We start from the raw sequence: 25,081 nt of genomic DNA, 5'->3' as shown, positions 1-25,081 counted from the left end.
ATGTATGTCTGCTGAAGTTATTCATAAATAAAGTTGTATGATTTTTGCTTATGGTGATATCCCAACTCAATACATTCCCGTCAATCACACATGATGCAAGAGTGCGTTTACTTGCTTAAACTAAACGGTTATCTATCAAAAATCAGCTTATACATTTAATCTGTGTTCATGTGCATATCAATAAACCGCCTACGCAAAAAAACGCGTTTACATGGAAATTGGAGACCTGTCAGCTTTCTCACGTGCAGTGACGTGCTGCGGGATATCGTTCAGAAGCTGTATTTTATATCTCTTCTCATGGTCGCAGTACCTGCAAATGCAGCTATCGTTTTTCATTTTAACGTTTCTACACCAACTGCATGATTCAAGAGCGGATTTTTATGCCATATTCTACTGTTATTTCCTTTAAGAACTTTTATTATTTTGGCGTCAGGCATGCACACATTAACAAAACTCAGAGAAAACCGCTAAAGGCGTTTTCATGCAGCTCGAAATCTGCGTAATGGGCAAAAAATTCCTCTGCCCAGTTTATGACCTTTTCCCGATAAAATTTTTTTTTTACGTGTTAACATGACCTTACACGTTAGCAGCTTATTAAGCATCATTAATTATACATCTCCAACATGAGTTTGGTATTAAAAAGATTTAAAAGGATTTGAAGACTAAGACATGTGTGAACAACATAATTAAGAGTTTTTTTATGGTTTATGTTTGCTAATCTAATCTAATGGAAGAATCTTGGATGATTTTAAATCACACGTCTCGCTGAGGTCAGGGTTCATCGTTCTGCCCCGAGTTTACAGGTCGGATGTCCAACTTCAAGCACAATTTCAGACTTAATTTTCAAGTAATCTGAGATCCTAGTTTTCTGAAGTGCACCATATATCACAGCTAATTCTAGGGCTGTCAAACAAGGAATTGCCTCCAGAATAAAAGTTTGTATCTGTGTAATGCATATTTATTTTATAAACACATACACATACATGTTTACATATTTAGGAAATATTTACATGTATTTATTAATATGTATATACATAAATATAATTTATATAATTTAAATTACACATAATATAAATGTTTATTCATTTTTATATTTTTCTTAAATATATTCATGTATGTGTATGCTTTTATAAAAACAAAAATTAATATCCAAAATACACAGATAAATATTATAAACACAAACATTTATTCTAGATGCGATAAATCGTGATTATTAAATCCTTAAATATAGATGGAGATTATTCTTTCCAAGGCTTGTTTGAACAATTAAAAGACATTTTCACTTCTGAAATAAGAAAAATCTTGAACACTTGGGCCAGTGAGTTTAGTCAACACCACCAGCCAATGAGCAAATGAAGCAGAACATAATGTGAGTCCTGTTGTGATGTTTAGAAAGAACCTCTTTCCCCTCTTTGCCGGTTATATTTATCACTGTCTGTTTATCGTTTTTGGCAAATGAAGCTGGATGCCATTCATGATATAAAAGTAACTATTTTGTGTTACCACTGTTGCAGTGTTTCATGAAAGGTAATGCATAATAAAGGCGTAAAGCGTTACATTTTTCATAAGGTTAAATTATTCTTCTCCATTTTCTATTTTTGTATACGTCCCGTGTGAACGGATGCTAATTCTTACATCTTGAAGCGAGTGAAATGAATTCAGCCTGAGTTAATTGTGATGTTGTGTAGTCTTGTTTATACGAGACCTCCTGTCGTTTGTACACAACTGCTCTTTAGCGGTGGACTCAAATCTCTCTTTCACCGTCTCCTTTTCTCTCACGTTCATTCGCCCTCCTTATTGGGTAGAGGTGTCACCATGGTAACGAACCTAAATTGAACGTCTCAAAAGCACAAGCTTTAGTGTTCCCAGGAGGTGGTCTTTCCCGCTGACCTCTGACCCCTGAGGATGAAGTGCCGTCAAAACCCTCCTCCTCAGAAGGGCCACTTTGAGCATCGGGGTTACCATGGTAAAGTGTGGTAAAACACGGTAGACGTGGCCAGGAGAGAGTAACGACTGATCTCGATTCAAGGACGGTTGAATGACAGGAGACGAGTGTGGGAGCGAGATGTCCTTTCTTTCTGTCGCTTTTCCTCCAGAGCTCAGATTAAGGAAATAACTTTACATTTGGCCAGTTTTCCCATTCAGGACAGGCGAGTCTTTCACTTCGGTGCCGCCCGGAGCCAATCGCGGTCTGCAGAAGGAGTTTATCTTTGTTGTTGTTCTAGTGGGAGACAGGATGTGTTTTATTCACTGTGTGTCCCCCGCACGCCGATTTTATTCACCCTGTCGAGGGCGAGCAGCATGTTGCCGTGTCACTCACGCGGAACCATTCGCTTCAGGTTTCCAATCGCTCAATCAGCGTCTATCTGTGAGAAAACCGTCCCCACAAAAAGCTCTGAATGCAGCCTGGAAACTTTTATGAAATTTAATTGCATTTATTTTGCACACATTCTGTGATCAAGTCAGCAAAAATTCATAAAGAGAAATGAAAGGATTACTTTTTTTTATCACAACTAAAACATTTTGCTCTATGGTGTGTTAGTCATCTTTTTGTACAGAAACGTAAAAAAACGCAGATACTTGAATATGAACAGGCACATAAAAACGGTTACATTATTTCTTTCCTTACCCCGATTCATTAAGGTAACGTCTTAATAATAATGTTTTATAATTGGAGCTGTCAGGCTCGGTCTTGCAGGAAATGTCAGATAGACGTCATTTGACTTCAACAAATCTAAAGACAAATATCCTAGTTGTTTAGGCTGTCCAATTTTTGGGGTTTTCTGGTGGTTTGTAAGCCAGCAATGGCTGGCTGCTACGGTGTTCTTGTTTATTGCATAGATATAAATCACTAGATGTCGCATTCAAGCGCTCCAGTGATCTAGACCTGTCCACCATCTTGGAACAGTTGACTAGAATGCCATGGCTGTGAAAATGGGATAACCTGGAAAATGGGATAATCTTTCATTGTTGTCGTGTGTTAGTGTAGCAGAAATGTTTTCATAATCATACACAGTCAGCTTGATTTTGAGGATTAATGTACCGGCTGGCACCATTCCAATATGGCGGACGACCTACGTACAGAGGCCCATAAAAACAGATGCAGCATCTAGTTATTTATATCTATGGTTTACAGGCCCAAAAAGCACACCCTCAAGTCATTATGATATTCTGGACTATAGATATAGTTTTGGTCCCTGTTAAACTATGGATTTTTATCATGTTCCATTAGATTGATGTACCAAATATTTAGGGCAAATCTGTAAATAATAGGATCGTAACAAAATATCGCAATACCAAAACATCAAGAAACGTATCGTAGAGTTTTTCAAATATGTATCGTAGAGCTATGGCAATATATTTTTGATATTTTTTAGTTCAAATTCAGTTTTATTTTTCAGTGATAGATCTATTCAGTTCTTTTTTATTAGTTTACATAAAAACGGTTGAATTATACCTTTAATTGCGTCAATTCTTGAAGAAAATAACAAATGTTACTAAAGTGTAAACAATAGTAATAGTGATGTTTGGCCTACGAAAGAATAATAAAGATCAAGTCAATGTAATATTTAACTCAAATTGAAAGGTTTTCTCAGCTCTATTTATAAAGCTTTATTTAAATAGCATCTTTTATGTGCAGTGTTTGCAAAATGCTTTACTGAAAACAAAATGTGTATGTAATGTAGATAGAGTATGTGTTATCTTTATTAACGGACAATAAGACGTCCTGTACTAGTCTGCGGCCAGTGGAGTCCTGATAGTTCCTGACAGTATTATGGGCTGGAGGGAAGAGTCTCTTACACAAGATCTCTATGAATCACTGACGGTTTGTTCTGATATCATATCTGAAGACTAGACTGTTATGGAGACCTGGGGGTGAGCAAGAAACCATCAGAAACAGTCAAGCAACCACATCATAACATCCTACAAACATCTGATACCAAGCCTAGACTCAATTGTTGTGAAAGCATGGACTCTTAGTTCACACAATGGCATTTGTTAAATAAATGTACGATTTGTCATTTGAACCGGCTGCTTTTGCTCTAGTTACATTACAAATGAGAGCTTATGGTCGAGTAGATAGTCAGTCATTCAGAAATAATCAGAAGTCTTGTGTAGCACGCACACGCCCCGTGGGGTAAACATCATGAAGTACAAACCCTCCGACTTTATAATCCCGCGGCTCAGTTTTTTTTCCATAAAGCGACTCTTTGCAGAGTTGGCAAACTGGATTTTCCACGAGCAGGAGTCACGTTTGCTTTAGTTAATCCACCTGCTCGATGTGAGGGGAGGTGTTTCCTACTCAGATTCCATTTCATTCTTCATCCGTGTCTCACACTTCCAGTTAAAGCTGTGCAGTAAAGATAGTGAATCTTGTTGTTCAAAACCTGTGATTTTATTTCTTCTGTGGAACACAAAAGAAGATATTTTGAAAAACATATTTTATTTGTGGTTTGTTTCATACAATAGAAAAGAACGAGGGTGTTGTTCGACTTCCGACATTCTTCGAAATATCTTCTTTGCAGAAAAATATTGAACATGTTTCTTACCAGCAGTTCTCCAGCAGCCCAAGAAGCAGTGCAAGCACGCATTCGTCCTCTTAAACACTCGCCGGTTTTCAACGGTAACCCCTATTCATCGATTCTTTAACTGAATCACGGGTGGGACAAAAGACAAACAGGCAGAAACTTAATCCGTCCATTGCAGTGTTAGAGGAGTGGCTCTTGGCGACTATGAGAGACAAATGTGTTCTTTTGCATGGTTGCCAGACCCCCCCTCCGCATCTCTTACACCGTCTGAGCTTTCTGGCACATCAGCGCAGCATTCACATCAACTCCACAATGTTTTAATTACCCATTACAGTCTTAGACATGGAGATTAGACTTAATAAAATGTGTGAAGGGAATGTGTGCGAGCGATCTTAATTACACCTTCAGCGGCCCGCTGACTATGGTTTGGTATCGTTTCAATTTGACCGATTCTGATTCCAATTCTGCTTACGGATTTCTATTCTTATCGATTCCCAGTTCCAAAGCACTATGAATCCATTAGAATTCAAATCCAGATTTTGATTTGAAAAGATTTAGTGTAAAACTGATATTATTTTCCCCGAAATGCAATAAATACATGACAATATATTTAAATGCAAATAATCCCTTGAATGAATTATTGATTTTTGATAATTGAATGAATTATAATTGAAACTGTTGAAAATACACAACAAAGTGAGTTGATCCACATATGACAGCCTCTGAACTCAATACAATACTAATAAAATAAATGATTTGATGTCTTATGTTTCTACAGAATTTCTGGTCACACTTTAGAAGAGCGACCAAGTCTCCCTTCTTACTAACTATTAACTACGACTTTTGCCTGTAAAAAAAATCCTATTTGCTGCTTATAAGGTAGTTTTTAGGTTTAGGTATTAAGAGCCATTGCACATTGAGTCCCAAATATGCGTCCGATATTTTCGTCCATCATAAAAAGATTCTGACTGGGTTCGATTTTCTGCGTTTTTCACATCTGTTTCTAGCATTTTCAGATTTGTTTTGACAATCCAGAGACACTGTACAAACAAGCGCCAAATACAAGAAAAAATCGGATAAGAATATATTTTTTAGATAAAATCAGGATGCTTTCTGTTTAGATAAAGCACATACTACCATGATGTAATTGTATTTGTTCAAAGATACTTTCAATTAAGATAATATGTCTGTATTATTTGAACATCGCAGTATTGACAATATCTGACCATTTGTGTCTGTCTTTATTATGTTAAGGTCACAAATTATAATGCAACAAAAACATCTTAACGGCCTTCAATATATCAAGCATTTTTTACTTTCCATAATGAATCTTTTTGGATTGTATAATTGTATTTATTGATAAATGTATAAGAATACATTTAATATTTATCATTTAGTCTGTATAATATATATTTTATATTTTAATATTTTTTATATTTATAAATATATTTAAGACAAGACAATCATTTGTTCAGTGTGCCCTACAGCACAGGTGGGCAATAACTGAGACTAGAGACCCACAGGAGATTGTTAGAGGAGAAATTATGTCTGGCACTGAGGTCTGCAAGGTCTAGACCCACCGGAGAGAGAGAGAGAGAGAGAAAGAGAGTGAGAGAGAGAGAGAGGGAGAGAGAGAAAGAGAGAGAGAGAAAGATAGAGATCCTAATGCTCTTCCCACTGGGTGTAGTTTGTGGTGACTGAAATGCTTTGCCTGCGTTTCTAAGTGCACACGCTTGACAACACACGTTAGTGAGTGCTAACATGCACATATGCATGCGTGCTGAAACATTGAGAGCGATCTTTGCGTGTGAAAAGCTTGTCCAGGGCTCCAGACTAACTTTTTTCACCAGGAGCACAGTGGCCCCCAACAGAAAATTTTAGGGGCACAACCAGAAAATTTAGGGGCACATACCGTAAATCAACATGCTAACCAAATCTACTAATTTCCACTGTATTACTAATAAATACTTTAATAATAGATGCAGAAATTACAATGTTCTGTTTCAAATTCAGTGTCACATTTTATTCTGCACTTTTGAAGATGCAACAACAAGGTAAACTGACAGCACCATCGCTGTCATGACAGTACATATAGTAAACAAAATACCATACATTCAGAATAAAAAAAGTGCTTAGTAACAAAGTGCTTAGTAACCTTTCGGTCATTTCACAGTTACAATGTGACTTTTTTTCGCCACACCAACCTCTGACTCTGCATCATCATCCGATGGTGACACTGTAGACTCTGGCACTGGTACACTAGCCGCAGGTCGGATGAACGAATCAATAGTTCGCTTGCTCATAGCTCAGACACACGCACATATGTGACCCTGGACGACAAAACCAGTCTTATGGGTAAATTTTTCAAAATTGAGATTTATACACCACATGAAAGCTGACTAAATACACTTTCTATTGGTATATAGTTTGTTATGATAGGACACTATTTGGCCGAGATATAACCATTTAAAATTCTGGAATCTGAGAGTGGAAAAAATCAAAATATTGAGAAAATCGCCTATAAAGTTTTCCAGAAGTAGTCCTTAGCAACGCATATTACTAATGATGGGAAATAAATGAAACTAACACCATTGATTTACCACAGCTTAAACTGTATACACACACAATTTCATAAAAATAATTCTCCAGGAACATATAAAATTTTACACTTGAGCTGGCCACGAGTCATCATTAACAGAGGCAGATCTACATGCTAAGATGATGTTTTGTTTACATTTTGTCAGAGCAAAATTGGCATAACTTTGACATAAACAACTCATGAAAACCACTACTTTGTAAAGAAGGTATTTAAGAACGTATGTGACTGACTGACCTGAACTTTGAAAAATGTTCCCACTCAAGCGGGTTGAATTCTGAGTCCGCAGTGAACACTTTGTATTCCTTCATGGCATGGAGTCGAAGCGATCTAAACATTGATTGAATTCGTCGTCTTCCGGGGCATCCCCTTATGTCAAGCCGGTCTCTGGACATTCTGTATTATCTTCCCAATGATTTGCGAAACAATCATTTACTAGGTTCGTTAAATTATTGCTGTCATTAGCGTTTAGATTGAGCAAACGCGCTTCCATCAGAATCCATGTTTTGAAGCGCGATCATGACGGATTGTGTACGCTGCGCACGTGAGACGCTATAGCAGGCCGTTGCTAAGAGGAAACAGGTTTGTTTTAACACTCTCTATTGGCTTACCCTTGTAATGACATAGAAGAGAGTAGATTAACTTGAAAGCGGAATCTCTTAACTTTACATAGATAGCAAACTTGAATGGGTAGTTTTCATAGAGCGGACAGCAGCGAGTTAAGTTTGTAGGCATGTTTCTGACCATTTTTTGTTCGCGATATTAAGGGATCGACTCACAAAAATAAAGTTTTGACATATTTAGGGTAGGAAATTTACAAAATATCTTCATGGAACATGATCTTTACTTAATATACTAACGATTTTTGACATAAAATAAAAATTGATCATTTTGACCCTAACAATGTATTTTCGTCTTTTGTCAGAAATATACCCGTGCGACTTACGACTGGTCTTGTTGTCCAGGGTCACATATCAGGTTGTGATGATATTTGTCTCCGTTTCCTTCCCACAGATGTTTACGCGCGCTCGATTATCTCTAGGCCCCTCCCCCTCCACGCATTTTAGCCACTTACAGTGGCCATTTCCTATTCTTCTCACACGCATTGGCCGCCTCACAGACAGGCATCACTCAATGAAACGCGAGTGTGTGCTCGCGTCTCATGAGTATGTTTGCGAGTGTGTGTGTGTGCGTGTGCGAGTGTGTGTGTGTTTGCGTGCGTGTGCGCTCGCGTCTCATTGATTATTTCATTGCTCATTTCATTGATCATTGACGTGCCCCTTCCACGTTTAATGTATAAAAAAATACGGAGGGTGGGGGAGGCAAATTTACTGGTAGCAAATGTGCGACTGGATGTAAAATTCAGTCGCACACTCTCAAATTTTGGTCGCAAAATGCGACCATTTGGTCGCAGTCTGGAGCCCTGTTGTCAGTAAATGAAAAGGGGTATTGAGTGAGCGCTTTCTAATGGTGGAACACTTGATGTTAATACTGGCTTATATAGAGATGAAATATCTCAATAATATTTTATAATTATATATATTATATAAATATATCAATAATCTAATTGATATCAAAGTTTTATATAAAATGATATTAATATTCATGGATGTAGTGTTTAGGCAATTTAGGCCCGGTTTCACAGACACGGCTTGTCTTAAACCAGGACTACGCCTGAGTTGAATTAAAATATGCACTCATAATAGTCTGGGACAAGCCTTAATCCTCATTTTTGAATTCTGGCCTTAATGTCTAAAGAAAAAGTAAATGCATTAAAATAATCAACATTTATAATTCTATAGATCAATAGAGAAATCTATGGATTATAGACTATTGCCCAACTGAAAGTGAAAATCTCTTTCTAGAGCTTCACCATGTGTGGTATAATGAAGCTGACGTTATTCTTTATAAAGTGGTGTGTCGTCTTAGTTTGATGGATGAGTGACACTCTTGTGATGTGTTTCTTCTTCTCTTCAGAACGCATTAAGCCTCGGGATCGTCGCTCTGTATTTGGCAGCGTTATATTTTTGTCAGAGCGCTTTACCTCCTGCTCACAGAATAAAAGCTTGTGATCTCCATTCTGTCTTCAGAGCAAAGCCGCGAAAATGGCATTTCACGCTCTGACAACAAGAAGATTTATGTGGCTCTAGTGGCGTCTCTATTGGCCTGATTGATGCAGAATCAGTTCTGGGTTGTGTTGCTTCGATGGAGAGGTTGTGTGGTTATAAAGAATGAATTATATTCTTAAAAATCTGCATGACCATACGCTGACCTGAAAGCTGAAACCTTCATCATGAAACGTAGTTCTATATATATATATACATTAAAAAAATCTACATCAGTAATTGCTGTTTTTAATCCATCATGCGAACAGTAACATTATTGTCTGTTTCTCACACAAAGCTCTTGCGTGGCTTCAGAAGACTCAGCATGAGTCATATGCAACATTTTTAGGGTGTTTTTCTCCTTTTACCGTTCAATACATTCTGAACTTTGAAGAGATTTTAAAGAGAAAAATAAATCTGTTCCACAAAGGTAAGAGATGCCAGAGGTGTTTGAACTCTCAGGGTGCTGATGACGAGGGTTGTTAAACGAAACCTTCTTGTTCTCGACTTCTTCTTGCTTCAAGCTCTTTCTGAAACAACAAAGGATGCCGTCAATTTTTTGAAGTTGTTGTGAACTGCAGCACAGCTAGGCTTGTGTGTCATGTATTATGTCTTTTGTTTTCATCTTCATGTAGAACATTTATTACTGTGAGACATCCCACTGCAACACGTCCAAACAAACACTATTCATAACTATTTTCGTGTTATAGTGAATTGTTGGCTATTTCTTAAGAATTTGTACTCATGTGTGTGAATAAATTAGTACATATGAACAGTTTAAATCTTTTTCTTACAGTTTTGTTCAATATACTTTCATCCCACTTATGTTTGTGTGTTTAGGGGTGGAGCTTCATGATCGCTTTTTTTAATAATCGTACATATGATGTCACAGTATATCGATAGTGTCGTTAACAGTGATATTAAACCCGCGATTATTGTTTTATTAATATAATAATATCGTAAATGATTTAACTCCCGTTTAAAGTTTAAACATAGACTCACACAAAAAACGTTGCTATTTTACGATATGTACGATTTTGGCTAATTCGTACGATCTCATTCGTACATTTTAGTACGATGTGCTTTCACACCAGGGACGGGGTAAGGGGTGTGGTTGCAGTATTGCCTTTTTCTAGTAATCGTACGGTTTTGTTCAGACAAATTCATAAGATAAAGCCGCCTGGTAAAAGAGTTACGATTCCTGTGTGATCAGGTTGAAAAGTTAGCTTTAAGAGACACAATGGATACAAATTCTCATTCCACCTTACACTTGTTTTTGAGTGTTTTATTGAAAAGCACTAAATAAAAGAAGATTACAACATCAAAAAAGATTGATAACATCATTTGCATATTTTGAATAACAAATTATAAAAAACACCTGTAGAAATAGTGCATATTATTAATAGAAAATTTCCTTGTTTATTTTTTATAGCTGTTTCAAAGCTGATGCGCTGCATTGCGTCATCTTCAACGCCGTATTTCAAGTGCACATAGCACAAGATATCGTCATTGTAAAATATCTGACCATGATAGCTGTATAGTGATATCTTGACAGCTCTAAGTGTTTTTTCATACGAAGAACATTGTAAAAGTACGAAATCACCACTTATAAAAAGTAGCGTTATCCTGTAAGCTCATAAGATGACTACTTCAGTTCATGTGAACGTGTTACAGTAGAGCAGGGGGTTATGGGGAGGACATTGAAAATGGGTAAAGCATTTGATTCGGTCTCTGTGGGGAGAAACATGTCATATCAGTTCTGTGTGTGTTCATGTAGCTCAATTACTGAGACGTATGCACTTTCCATACGGGACGCCGCTCATGTTTCCATTCATGTCACTTTAATATACCCGCTCCAGAACCAGAGTAAATATTTTATAGGCTTCTTAAAATATTGATCAAGCTTTTATTAACGCCTTTTTTGCATCTTGTGAATTCTGAGACGTGGTTTCAGGTTTAAGGTTTGCTCAGCGCCGTGCGGTTTTCCCAGCAGTGAACTGGTATCTTTGTCTTTTATGGGAAACTTTAATTTATGCAAATCATCTGTAAATATTGTGCTACTAAGGGATTAAGTTAAGCGTGAAGGAATTCCTGGCGTGTCAATCTTTCCAGAAACGCAGCAGTCACAAAAGACCGGACCCCAGCAGGAAGTGCATGTGTATTGGCCGGCCCCAGGTGGAAACTCATTGTCTGTTCTTCCAAAGATTTGAATTTAAATACTCGGCTCTGCAGCTGCTCGCTCTCCCAGCATGCACTGGGGCCCTTGAGGGCACAAAAAGTGTACTTGGAGCTGCCAAACTGGCCTGTAATCCTGCAGGACGGGCATCGGGTTACTGTGCAGTGTGCCCAGACAACTTGCTCATCTTTCTTTTGGCATCTTAGAGTTTTGGGAGGCGGCTCAGTGTTTTTCTACTGAATCTGTAGTTCATAGTCTAAAGTTTGTGTTTAAATTGAATTGTTCTTCAAATTGATTTTTATTTATTGTTTTTTTATTCAATTTGATTTTTTACATGATGTCCGATCTGCAAGCTTTTTGTTTTTCTGAGTATTTAAAAACATGTTCCCTAAAATGCTGTTTTCTGCTTTTTTATTCCAAATACTTTTGTCCAAGAAATACCTTAAAAGTTTAGTGTTTTGGCCATTTAGTACCATCCAACTCATATTCTGATGGCTTACTTGTATCTAAAGGCATCAAAAACTAAAAAATTATAAATATGCCCACCCGGACATCACTTTTGGCCACTTTGTATGTTTGCTGTTTTTCTGTAAATAATTTTTGTGGAAAGCATTTCCATAAATTGCTTTTATGTATGCAATGTGGTATATTAATAAACCTGCCTTGACTTGTCTACACAAACAAAAGATCATGTAAAGTTCATTCTTTTGATCGACCCGTTTCATTTTAAGAGTGGAATGTGATCGTGTTTAAGGGGATGTGGTCACAGAAGTGCTTGTGTATGATAAAACATAAAAAACTGAAAAATCTGTCTGTCAAAATGCCTGTTAAACACACAGTTTTATCAATTGCCAGAGGTCCATCGGTGTCCTTTTTTATCTGCCAAATACACGCTGTGGGTTTTATTAGATCTGTCAGATAGTCTTTGGCGTTTGGCATTGACTGGTTTTGTGTTTTTTATCGCCAGCCCTTCCACCCCATGGTTAACCTGCAGTGTTCTCCGGACCTCAGGCCCTTTCTGTGCGCTCTTTATGCCCCGGTGTGTATGGAGTACGGCCGTGTGTCTCTGCCCTGCCGTGGCCTCTGCATCCGTGCCAAAAGAGACTGTCAGAAACTCATGGATATGTTTGATGTCACCTGGCCGGAGGAGATGGAGTGCAGCAGGTGATGACAAAAAATTAAGATCATTTTTAAGAAAGATGTTGGCGAGACCGTGAAGCTGTAATAAATGTAGCTTTGTATATTGTAATTATTTTTGGCAAAGACAGATGGATGAAATGTTTCTTTTGTGTAATTTAAATTTTTGGAGACGAATGAATAACTGTAAATCATTCAATGCAACGGGTTAGGTAAAGAACTAATAGAAATAGATTTATGACTAAAATGCTTGGTAACCAAACACAGGTGTTTAATTGAAAAGATAAAAACAACTTCTTTGAAGACGGAAAAATGTGTTCACAACTCATTCCAGCCTGAAACAAGTCGTATCAAGTTAATGTTTGAACTCATAGGAGTAAAACTTTTTTTTTTAAAGGAGATATTGGAAAGGGTTGGTGATACATGTGTTTTTTTTTTCACCGATATAATATTTTGCATTTACATTTATGAATTTGGTAGACGCTTTTATCCAAAGTGATTTAAATGCATTATACTACACAGTTGTTTCCGAATATGTGCAATTCCTGAGATAAACCCATGACCTTGGCATTGCTAGCGCCATGTTTTAACCACTGAGGTACAGGCGAGCTCTTGAGGCTTAGATTGTACACACCGCCATAAGCAAACTTAAAAGAGACTTATTTTGTTTTAAATAAAAATAAATGTTAGCCTCTCTATCGCCATCTCTGTTTCAAACAGTGCAGTTCACTTTACGGACTTATCTTTTCGTGTTTTAAAGTCAAATTGTGTCGGTTTGACATTGCAAACCAAATTACCCCAGACAGCTCTAATTCAAAATCATTATTATAAACATATCGTTGTGAATTGTGGTTATCAAATTTTCATTATTTGAAAAGTAACAGAGATCAACTTTCAAATAAAACAAGTATTTCCGCTGTTGTAATGTGCAATTTGTTTGTCTCCAGATTTCCAAACTGTGACGAGTCTTACCCTCGCGTCGAGGACCTGCTCACGGTTGATGACCCCACCGACCAATCGCCCATGTCTGTTCAGCGCGACTATGGTTTCTGGTGTCCCCGCGAACTGAAAGTCGAACCCGAGCTGGGCTACAAATTCCTTGGTGTGCGCGACTGCTCCCCTCCCTGTCCCAACATGTACTTCAGTCGCGAGGACCTCGCCTTCGCCCGCTACTTCATCGGCGTGGTGTCCATCGTCTGCCTCTCCGCCACGCTCTTCACCTTTCTCACCTTCCTCATCGACGTCACGCGCTTCCGCTACCCGGAGCGGCCCATCATCTTCTACGCCGTCTGCTACATGATGGTGTCGCTGGTCTTCTTCCTGGGCTTCCTGCTGGAAGACCGCGTGGCGTGTAACGCCGCCAACGCCGCTCAGTACAAAACCTCCACCGTCACCCAAGGCTCGCATAACAAGGTCTGCACGCTGCTCTTCATGGTTCTCTACTTCTTCACCATGGCGGGCAGCGTGTGGTGGGTCATCCTGACCATCACCTGGTTCCTGGCCGCCGTGCCCAAATGGGGCAGTGAAGCCATCGAGAAGAAGGCCCTGCTCTTTCACGCCAGCGCGTGGGGAATCCCGGGCTTGCTGACCGTAACCCTGCTGGCTATGAACAAAATTGAAGGTGACAACATCAGCGGCGTGTGTTTTGTTGGGCTGTACGACGTTCACGCTCTTCGCTGGTTCGTGCTGGCGCCGTTGTGTCTGGACGTTCTGGTGGGAGTGTCGCTGCTGTTGGTCGGGATCGTGGCGTTGAACAGGGTCCGAATGGAGATCCCTCTGGAGAAGGAGAACCAGGACAAGCTGATGAAGTTCATGATCCGGATCGGCGTGTTCTCGGTGTTGTATCTGGTTCCTCTGCTGACCGTGGTGGGGTGTTACCTGTACGAACAGACCTACCGTACAGACTGGGAGGTGACGTGGGTGCAGGAGCACTGTCGAGAATATCACATCCCCTGTCCCTATCAGGTAAAACTTTTGATAAACATCCATGGCTACTGTTGGTGTTTGTTTGTGATGTTGTTTTGCGACCGAATTTATCCTTTGAATTTTTCTTTTAAAGAGAAACTTTGTAACATTGGCTAACTTTTGCCGGCAGGGGGTGGGCGGATCTGTGTGTACGACCTGAACGTGGTTTTAGCAGCAAGGATGCTGTGTAGGTAGCAGTGACAGTAGAATTCGTCCGGTTATGAGTTGTTCTACCTCTGAAATAATTTGGCAGACATTATTTTTAGGTAAAAAAACTCTTTAAAAGCGTTATGCGTCTTCTGAAAATGTACAGCGTCTACAGATACAAAAACAGTGAATGCTTTATTAATGTTTTCATCATCATTTTGTCTTTGATAGAAACACAATTTTGTATTTTAATGCTTTTGGTGTAAAATGTTGCTCTTAGAAGCACACATTTTGTGACTTGCATCTTTTTTTTAATCCCTAAGGTCCACTTGTAAAGTTTTACATCTGTGAATTGCCCCCTAATACGCATTCAAGACTAGAAAGGAAACACCCAGTGTTTTGATTGGCTGAAACTTTTGCATTTTTAAACGCTGCTGTGATGTATAATATGGTTCATCTTGCTTAAAATTGTATAAATAGTACATCATATGTGACCCTGGACAACAAAACCAGTCGTAAGTCGCACGGGTATATTTCTGACAAAAGACGAAAATACATTGTTAGGGTCAAAATGATCAATTTTTATTTTATGTCAAAAATCGTTAGTATATTAAGTAAAGATCATGTTCCATGAAGATATTTTGTAAATTTCCTACCCTAAATATGTCAAAACTTTATTTTTGTGAGTCGATCCCTTAATATCGCGAACAAAAAATGGTCAGAAACATGCCTACAAACTTAACTCGCTGCTGTCCGCTCTATGAAAACTACCCATTCAAGTTTGCTATCTATGTAAAGTTAAGAGATTCCGCTTTCAAGTTAATCTACTCTCTTCTATGTCATTACATGGGTAAGCCAATAGAGAGTGTTAAAACAAACCTGTTTCCTCTTAGCAACGGCCTGCTATAGCGTCTCACGTGCGCAGCGTACACAATGCGTCATGATCGCGCTTCAAAACATGGATTCTGATGGAAGCGCGTTTGCTCAATCTAAACGCTAATGACAGCTATAATTTAACGAACCTAGTAAATGATTGTTTCGCAAATCATTGGGAAGATAATACAGAATGTCCAGAGACCGGCTTGACATAAGGGGATGCCCCGGAAGACGACGAATTCAATCAATGTTTAGATCGCTTCGACTCCGTGACATGAAGGAATACAAAGTGTTCACTGCGGACTCAGAATTCAACCCGCTTGAGTGGGAAAATTCTTCAAAGTTCAGGTCAGTTAGTCACAAACGTTCTTAAATGCCTTCTTTACAAAGTAGTGGTTTTCATGAGTTGTTTATGTCAAAGTTATGCCAATTTTGCTCTGACAAAATGTAAACAAAACATCATCTTAGCATGTAGATCTGCCTCTGTTAATGATGATTCGTTGCCAGCTCAAGTGTAAAATTGTTCCTGGAGAATTATTTTTATGAAATTGTGTGTGTATACAGTTTAAGCTGTGGTAAATCAATGGTGTAAGTTTCATTTATTTCCCATCATTAGTAATATGCGTTGCTAAGGACTACTTCTGGAAAACTTTAAAGGCGATTTTCTCAATATTTTGATTTTTTCCACTCTCAGATTCCAGAATTTTAAATGGTTATATCTCGGCCAAATAGTGTCCTATCATAACAAACTATATATCAATAGAAAGTGTATTTAGTCAGCTTTCATGTGGTGTATAAATCTCAATTTTGAAAAATTTACCCATAAGACTGGTTTTGTCGTCCAGGGTCACATATAGTCTTTAACACAAAAACGTGGAAATCTTTCTAAAAAGTGTGCATCCGACATTTGTAGAGTAAAGTGACCTCTTACATGTCAAAATACAAGGAAATTATTTCAAAATTCACTCCATTGCTCGCCATTTTAAACTCCTGCGTCTCACATCTCTGCAATGATTGTGAAAATCTGCCCGTGCATCTGGACCCATTACGTTTGATTTGACTGAATGAACGCAGACGATGAACCACATCTGTCAAAAATCAGCTTTTATGTTTGTGAGCGAATGAACAGTGACATCCAATCTAACAGTGTGATGCATGAGACATTTCTGTCAGTGTGTAACAGTAGATGCTCTGCCTCTCCCTCCACACAATAATAAATGGATCTGAGCGTCACATGACACTGTGACCCCCCCACTCCACCTCCACCATTGACCTCACTTCACCATCTCCTGCATTTCTCTCCATCATCCTCCACTTCAGCTCTCTAATGTAGGTGTTATTCCAGGAATATGCGGGCGTGAGTTCTGTTTGACACATGTAGTCAATCACTTGATCTTCTCTTGGACTTCTTGCTCTTCTTTTATTACTGGGCTTGTTAGTTCACGGGCGGCTGGATGTTCTCTGGTCAGTGCCTGTAGCGTCTTGAGCACAATAGAAGAGCCGAACTGTTTGATGCTGGATGTCACAGATCTCCTCCTGTCTGTGATTTAAGGTGCTAGCGCCTGTCGTTACGTCAGATGCAATAACACACACCACACATAGACGCTCAGAAAAGCGATCTGGCGCAGCATCACAGAGACACAGCTGAACCTCACTGTGGGATTTGCAATTGAAGGAAATGAAGCGTTTACAGGGTCAGTTCAATAATTCATCCTCATGTTGTTGAAAACCTGCATATGACTTTTTCTTCAGTGGAACACAAAAGAACATATGTTGAGAAATGTCTCCGTGGTTTTGCGTCCATTCTTCAAAATATCTTCTGTGTCCTTCAGAAGAAAAAGTCATATACAGGTTTAAAATGACATGAAATCATTTTCATTTTTGAGTAAACTTTCCTTTTTAATGTGCGCCTGTGATTATGTTTAAAGGCGTTGCTAAGCAGAATGAAAGCTGTGATCACGTCATTCTGGAAAATTACTACTTATACATTATAATTACAACCAAAGATCAGCATTTTTTTCTTGTCACATTACTGCTCTTGCCAGATTAGCTAATAAAATACATTTTTTTTTTTTTTTACTTTATGTAAATTAGTTGTTACTTTTAATCTGTGTGTCTCTATATCGCCATCTCTGTTTGAAACACGACATTGCAGGTTACTTTACACATTTATAGCATGGCTGAACTCTCAGATGACCTCTACTTCTCACAAAATCATCTCTGAATGCTTCTTTATACTTTTTATGGGCTCGCTTAACATTATGATATTGTTATACGGCAAGTACACCGTTTTGAACACCGTTTTTAAATGCGTTTTCTCAATAACTGAAAAAAGAGCGTTATTGATTGAGGCTTTAAATAAATACGTGATTTTATTTAGGAGAGAAAAAATGTGGGAGAAGAAACGGTAGCGCTGATTATAAAAACACAATCTGAAAGAATTTCTGAAGTGTTTATTTGTTTTGTTAATACTTGTGGATGTATTAACTAATTCCACCCAATGTTGGGTGTTACTAGTTACTAAGTAATTAGTTTCTGTAATTTAATTACTTTTTCTTTGAAAAGGTAAAGTAAGGGATTACTCTTATTTTTTCTGTAATTTAATTACAGTTACTTCTGATGTAATTAAATTAACATATGTGTGTGCAATAGTGGAATTGACATCAACATTCAGTTTAACTTCAATATCTGTGCTTTATTGTGTAATTCTCACATTTGTTATACTTTAGTCAGTTAATAATACTACTTTATGTAGTTTAATATTATTTATTTAAATGAATTAATAGAGTCGTTTCATGTCTATCCTTGAATCAATTGTAATCAAGGTTTATATAAGATATAGAAAGTTATTAGTAATAAGTAATTCAATACTTTTTGGAGAGAGTCACATGTACAGTAATGTTATTACACTAGTGAATATGTCATTAATAACTAGCAATTCATTACTTTTTATGAGTAATTTGCCCAACACTGATTCCACCCACACGTCACCATAAATGCTTGCTTGCATTTTGCATTCTTAAATGAATAAAATCATGCACGGTCCTGCTCTGAATATGGTATCATGCTCATGTTTTCTGAGCGTCAGGTGCTGTGACCTTGAGCTTGTGGCAGAGAGAAAGAGAAAGAGAAGAGCTCATTGTTAAGTCTTGTGCTCACAGAAGGTGATTGTGCAGGAGCGCTGAGCTGTGCGGTCTGAAGGATTGAACACATCTACACTCTTTTAAATACTCTGAGCCTGTGAGCCATGTGCACGACAGACAGAAATTAAATAGAGATATTACATATACTGAATGTTTTGACAGGTTTGACGTCTCTTTTAGTAAAGCACTGTTGTGTTGTTTTGCTATGTGTCTCAATAGTTTTAATAGCACACATACATGACAGAAATACATTATTATTTACGATTACAACCGCGGGGCTGAAGAAGAAACCGCAGCGGAGAGAGATGCGAAAGCTGAAAAGTTGTCAATTAGTTTTTTTTGTTTACGCCGCACCTCAGACAAACGATCTGACAGAGAGCATCACGGTCACATTAACAACTCGCTTTACCAGTTTCATTCCAGCAACACAAATTTTATATAAATGTGGTTGTCCTGAATGTTTTCTGTGAGTAAATTCGTGTTAGATTCTTGTCACGTCACGACTAAACGCTCTGAAGACGGGCACTCTGATGACTCATGGTGTGGATTTATGGGGTGGCCGATTTCGCAAAAATTCATATCGAATTATACAAAAATATACAAAGAAAATGGCAGTAATGAAGCCCTTTCCACTTTGGTGTGGACCCAGCATTAAACTGCATTACCGAGTGTCCACATTTAAACTACCCAAGTTGTGCACGTGAAATGTGAATTGCCCCTAATGCTGGGTTCACACCAAACACGAACAATCGCATTCCACGCTCTTTATTACTCGCAGTAAGTTTGTTATTTTCACATGAGTGACACGATCTGACAAACATTTTCTACTTTCGCAGAAGACGCGAAACAGGCGGCGTGAAGACACGCCAATCTCGTCTGCTGCGAAGGTTGGAAATGTTTGTCAGATCGCGTCACTCACGCGGGAATAATGAACTTGTTTGAGGTGTGAATACTAAACCATGTCTAGTCGGCTCGTGTATTCTACAGGGTTTTAGACATGAAATGTGAATCTCCCCTTGAACAGTCACATGTGCAAAAGCAATAAATCTACCAATGAGATTCACACAAATAAAATAGTTCAATGAGAATGTTTTTAGCATATTTATCTGAATATGTATTTTAGTCTCACAAATCAGGTAAAAGCATTCAGGATAGATTGAGACCAGTATTATAAACACGTGGTGCAGTGCTTGGTATCCTGGATATCAGCGAGTCATATAATGAATGCAGTGAAAGCGTGAAGAAGCTGAGAGCCTGAGGGCCAGAAGGAGTGATCGGTGATCCGTGCGGTGAGAGACAAGCTCTTACAAGACTCATAATCACTCTCTTCATACTCTCTCTCTCTCTCTCTCTCTCTCTCTCTCCTTGTGTGCCTGCAGGTGGAACAAACCAGTAGGCCTGACCTCGTCCTCTTTCTGATGAAATACATCATGTTACTGGTGGTTGGCATCCCATCAGTGTTCTGGGTGGGCAGTAAGAAGACCTGTTTCGAGTGGGCCGGTTTCTTCCACGGCCGGAGACGTAAAGAGTGAGTTACCTTCTTTATTTTGTTCAAAGAGTGTCCATTAAACATTAAATGTTATACTTCTTGAATCGTGGATTAAATGAGTAGTTCAAATTAAAATGTAATAATAATTCAAAGTCTGTGTGTTTATTTCTTCTGTCCAAAACAAAATGAGGCTTATGAGGAAAGCTTTCCAGAGTTCTTCTCCATATAATGGACTTGAACGGGGAGCTGTTGGTCAAGGTGCACATTTCAGTTTCATCGCAGCTTCAAAAGCCTCTAAATGACACCAGCCGATGAATAAGAGTGTTGTTAAGCGAAGCGATTGGTCCACGAAAAAAATAATAATCTATATTTTAAACATCAATTTAGGGCTTTACACACGAAAAAGTGATGCGTTATTTTAACAGTGTTGGGTCAAATATGACCATTTTCTGGGTTCATTTAAGCCAACGGTTGGGTTTCTTTTTGACCCAATGCCGAGTTGAAAGGTTTTTTGGGTGAACAATTCATCCATGTGCAGGTTTAAGACATCAGTTTGATGATCAACCGGACTTTACGTAGCTCCTCCCCTTTAAGTTGAGCTTGAAACTTATTCAAAAATATGATCTTCATCAGCGGATGTGTCTTTATCTTCGTAATGTGAATTCTGTCAATGTTTTAAAGCTCTCTAGTGTATAATATAACATCATACGTTTGGTCTTTTTATTTACTGTAAATATTTTATCCAATTAAAAGTTTTATCTTTGACATCACAGTGTATAATTATTTTTAAAAGAAACAACTTTTTTTAAGTTAAAATCACTCTCAAGTATCTTCTCCGGATCTGTTGCATATTTGTGGAATGATCTGCCCGCTGCCACAACATCAGCAGATTCTGTAGGCATCTTTAAAGAAAAACTTCACCTCAAAATCAAAATGGTGATATTTTTAACTCACCCACATGACGTTCAACATGTTTGGAGACCTCCTGGCGTCTTCGGAACACAAATAAAGATATTTTAGGTGACTTCATAGACATCATTCTTAAAGTTGTTGTCAAGGTCCAGAGTAGTAAAGTCATCCGCTCATAGTGGCTCAATTGAATGGTTTGATACGATGAGAATACTTTATGTGCGGAAAACAAACCAAAATAATCACTTTAATGGATATAGTCTCTTCTGTCTTGTCAGTGTCTGGTGCGTGTTCACGAGATCTTAAAACATGTTGAATGCCATGTTGGTGAGTAAAAAATAAGACAATTTTGATAAATGCTTTAAAAATCGTCTGAAAACACATCTCGTCCGTCAACAACTAACTGAATAGTATTGACTAATTTGTCTTTTCTTCGCTTTCAAAATATAAAAAAGGCTTAGTTTGTATACTGTGGTAGGCTATATGAGACTAGTTTTTACTGCACTTAAAGAGATAGTTCACCCAAAAACTTTATTTACTCACACTCGGGCCATCCCAGATGTAGGGGAATTTTTTTCTTGAGTAGAACCATAAAGAAGATTGTTTGGTAAATCCTCAGCCCTCTCTGCTTCATATTATGGGAGTGTATGGGGTCGGCCGTTCTAAGAGTTCCTAAAGCACATCATTCCAAAAAGCGGCTCCTGGCGACATGTTGACTTTTCGTGAAGCAAATCGTTTGATATTTTCATAAAACTGAACATCATTTTTAATAATATTAGCCATAATGTGCAGCCTCTTTAAACAATCGCAATCTTCTTCTTGTATTATTTGGTGGCGGATGGCATACCAGCGTCTGGTACGTTTAGTGTCACCTGCAGAAAGGGAGTGTTGAGGCTGTACAGTGTGGCTAATATTATTAAAAATGACGTTCAAATTTATGAAAATATCGAGCGAGTCACTTAATGAAACGTCAGCATGTCGCCAGGAGCAGATTTTTGGAATGATGTGCTTTAGGTACTCTTAGACAGGTGGACCCCATAGACTCCAATTATATGAAGCAGAGAGGCCTGAGGATTTACAAACAATCTTCTTTATGATTCTTATCAAGAAAAGATGTCACCTACATCTCAGATGGGCTGAGGGTGAGTAAATAAACAACAAATTTGAGTTTTTGGCTGAAATATCCCTTTAAGAATCTTGTTGTCCTTAAGTTTTTTCAATCGCCTATTTTTTCCAATTTGTAAGTCTCTTTGGATAAAAGCGTCTGCTAAATGTAAATGTTAAAGTGATGGTTTTGGAGATACAATGACAACATTCACACTAAAAGCTACATTTAGATTTCATAAAAACTTGCACCTCTCATTCAGAATGATCACATTCCTACATCTTCGTAATTGGTCTTGTCATCTGCACATCCAGCAGCGGTGCGGTGAACGAGAGCCGTCAGGTCCTTCAGGAACCAGACTTTGCTCAATCCCTGCTGCTGCGTGACCCCAACACGCCCATCATCAGAAAGTCCCGCGGCACCTCCACCCAGGGCACGTCCACCCACGCCTCCTCCACCCATCTGGCCACGCTGGACGACGTGAGGAGTAAAGCCAGCAGCGTCCACAGCAAGATGAGCAGCTATCACGGGAGCCTGCACCGCTCCAGAGACGACAGGTGAGCGCATTATATTTCTGAGAACTTCTGGATAATTGTGCGTGTCCAGACCTGTTGAAACCAACCTGCTGGTTTTCCCTCTGAACGCAGGCACACCCCCTCCAGCCACAGAGGCGCGGAGGAACGCCTGCTTTATGGGAGCACGCCGCGACTCAACGAGCAGCTGACCCGCCACGAAAGCCTCCATCGACTCGACGGCCAATCACGACACGGCAGCACGCGGGACTTGAGCAATGCTCCGCCCACTAACATCACACGTGCATCAAGTACAAACCGTGTGGAGGAGGAGGATGGAGCTTCCGCCTAGCTTTGAGAAGGAAGGCTGATGGTTCAGCTGTTGTCTTACGTGATGGGTCACGGCTTCCCGGAGCCGGAAGATTTTGCAAAACCTCGCCGACTGAGGCTTAATGCATGTGTGTAGACAAGGGAGTTGTCGTGAGGATTTGGTCCATTAGCGTCGCACACTAAGTGTACTTGAGTAACGAGATCTGTTTTCTTTGATACGGGGAAGTTTGGAGAGATTGCCGGGCATGTAAGGTGATGAGGTAGCGCTGCTCTGCCTCCAGCCACGTCATGCTGAGGACCTTAAAGCTCGACACGGAAAAGTCACTAAACAATCCTGTTACATCCATCACTCGAGCTTTTTTGATGTGACACGGTTCAGAAGACTGATGTCTCATTAAATATCAGATTTCACGAGCCTGAAAGTCATGATGGGTAATAAGAGTCTAAGCAGCCTCTGGCGAGCTATACTTCATTCTGACAAAGACTTTGGTCAAATGTTGACTCATCAGAAGTACTTTATGCTCCTCACAGAGACCTGATGTGATTTGTCCAGCCGTCTCCGTGATGGCGGCCTACCTCATCAGATCATCGGCTTTATATTCAACCTAAAGGGACAGTTCACCTGAAAATGGAAATTCTTTCATCATTTATTCACCCTCACGTCATTCCTAACCTGTATGACTTTGTCTCTTCTGCAGAACACAAAAGAAGATATTTTGAAGAATGTTGGGTACCAAACAACTTTGACCCCAATTGACTTCCATTGTATGAACACAAAACCACCTTTTGTTTTGCACAGAATAATGACTCATATACAGTTTTAAACAAGGATGAGGGTGAATAAATGATGACAGAATGTTTATTTTGGGGTGAACTATCCCCTCCTGTTGTTGACTGTTTCTCACGTGTACAGAAGTCTTACGCAGGATTCTTTGTGATTGGTGCTTTCGTCTGATGTCATTCTACACTTTGCTTCGGGCTAATGCTGTGTTTTTGCATCCAAAGCTTGTGAAAACGGTTTGAAATGCTCAAAATGTGTCTCAACACTTCAGGCATCATTCATGAAACACAAACGAGGCTCATTTCTGTTCAATGCATTTTTATTTTCCGGTGCCTTGAATGCAACTGTTTACATGACGCTTCATTGAACTATTTACACAGTTTCGCTCCACTTGTGTTTGTCTACATTTATCTAACAGAAAATGTGTAAATAAATACATGCAAATAATCGTTTACTTTTAAGGAGATTTCTGTGGTTCTCAATGCCTGAATGTGTGACTTTTGTGATGCTTTTGAATAGCTGTTCCTCCTTCTGCTGTACCGTTTGCCTTTGCTCTCTCTAGCACACTTGATCTTCATGTTGAATTCATCTTGTGAACTTACTAGAATGCCGCCTTCAGATGAGAAAATACAGAGCACTTTAACTGTGGCTATCTGTTGAATGTATAACCTTAAAGACATTATATCCAGCTTTATCATCATGCCTGATTTCAATAAAACTTTTGTATAAAACATGATTTTTTTATGCGCATTGTCATTTAAATGTAAGAATTTGTTATCGCATAGTATAGACATTGATCAATTTCAGGACATAAATACATTCAATTTGCATTCCATACATTGCATTCCAATTGACATTGTAGATAAATTTTTTTTTTTTTAAATAGTCCCGAAATGTACACAACGTAAAGAAAAACATCACATAATGTAAATAAGTCGTCATGGAGTAAGAATATGTGAAAAACTCAATTTGGACAAAAACGTCAGATACCTTAAAATTCTAAGGTGACAAATTGTCCAATAAAATTGGACAGAAATTAAATATATATTTTTTTGAATTGCTGTGTGTGACTTTTTATGATATTTGATTTCCAGATAGCTTTTATTCCACAGTATATACATGACGGAGTAAAAATGTGTTTTAATTAGGATGTTCATCGTCTTGATTTTTTAGCTGGATCTTAAATTTCCATGCAAATTTCCGACATAAACCGTCTTTTAATTCACACACTCACTATTTAACTACCAAAATAACATACCATTGCATTGTATAACTGTAAAT

General features: G+C 38.6%; 1 protein-coding gene across 2 annotated transcripts in view; it reads left to right on the top strand.

Annotated features, from left to right (window-relative positions):
* Nucleotides 1–24,536, top strand: part of fzd3b (frizzled class receptor 3b) — a 28,359-nt gene extending 3,823 nt beyond the window's left edge. The window contains exons 3-7 of one of the 2 annotated variants that reach the window (XM_056767810.1): nt 12,374–12,570; nt 13,491–14,508; nt 20,054–20,202; nt 22,495–22,734; nt 22,825–24,536. In XM_056767810.1, coding sequence (XP_056623788.1) covers nt 12,374–12,570; nt 13,491–14,508; nt 20,054–20,202; nt 22,495–22,734; nt 22,825–23,041 — 1,821 coding nt within the window. In that variant the 3' untranslated portion in view covers nt 23,042–24,536. Of the gene's footprint in view, nt 1–12,373; nt 12,571–13,490; nt 14,509–20,053; nt 20,203–22,491; nt 22,735–22,824 lie in introns of both variants that reach the window. The other variant, XM_056767809.1, reaches the window with a different exon arrangement.
* The last annotated feature ends 545 nt before the right edge of the window (nt 24,537–25,081 follow it).

Source organism: Triplophysa dalaica, chromosome 15 (genome assembly GCF_015846415.1).
Source record: "Triplophysa dalaica isolate WHDGS20190420 chromosome 15, ASM1584641v1, whole genome shotgun sequence".
Taxonomy (NCBI): domain Eukaryota; kingdom Metazoa; phylum Chordata; class Actinopteri; order Cypriniformes; family Nemacheilidae; genus Triplophysa; species Triplophysa dalaica.
Note: the sequence above shows the minus strand (reverse complement) of the source record. Positions and strands in the feature narration are given on the sequence as shown.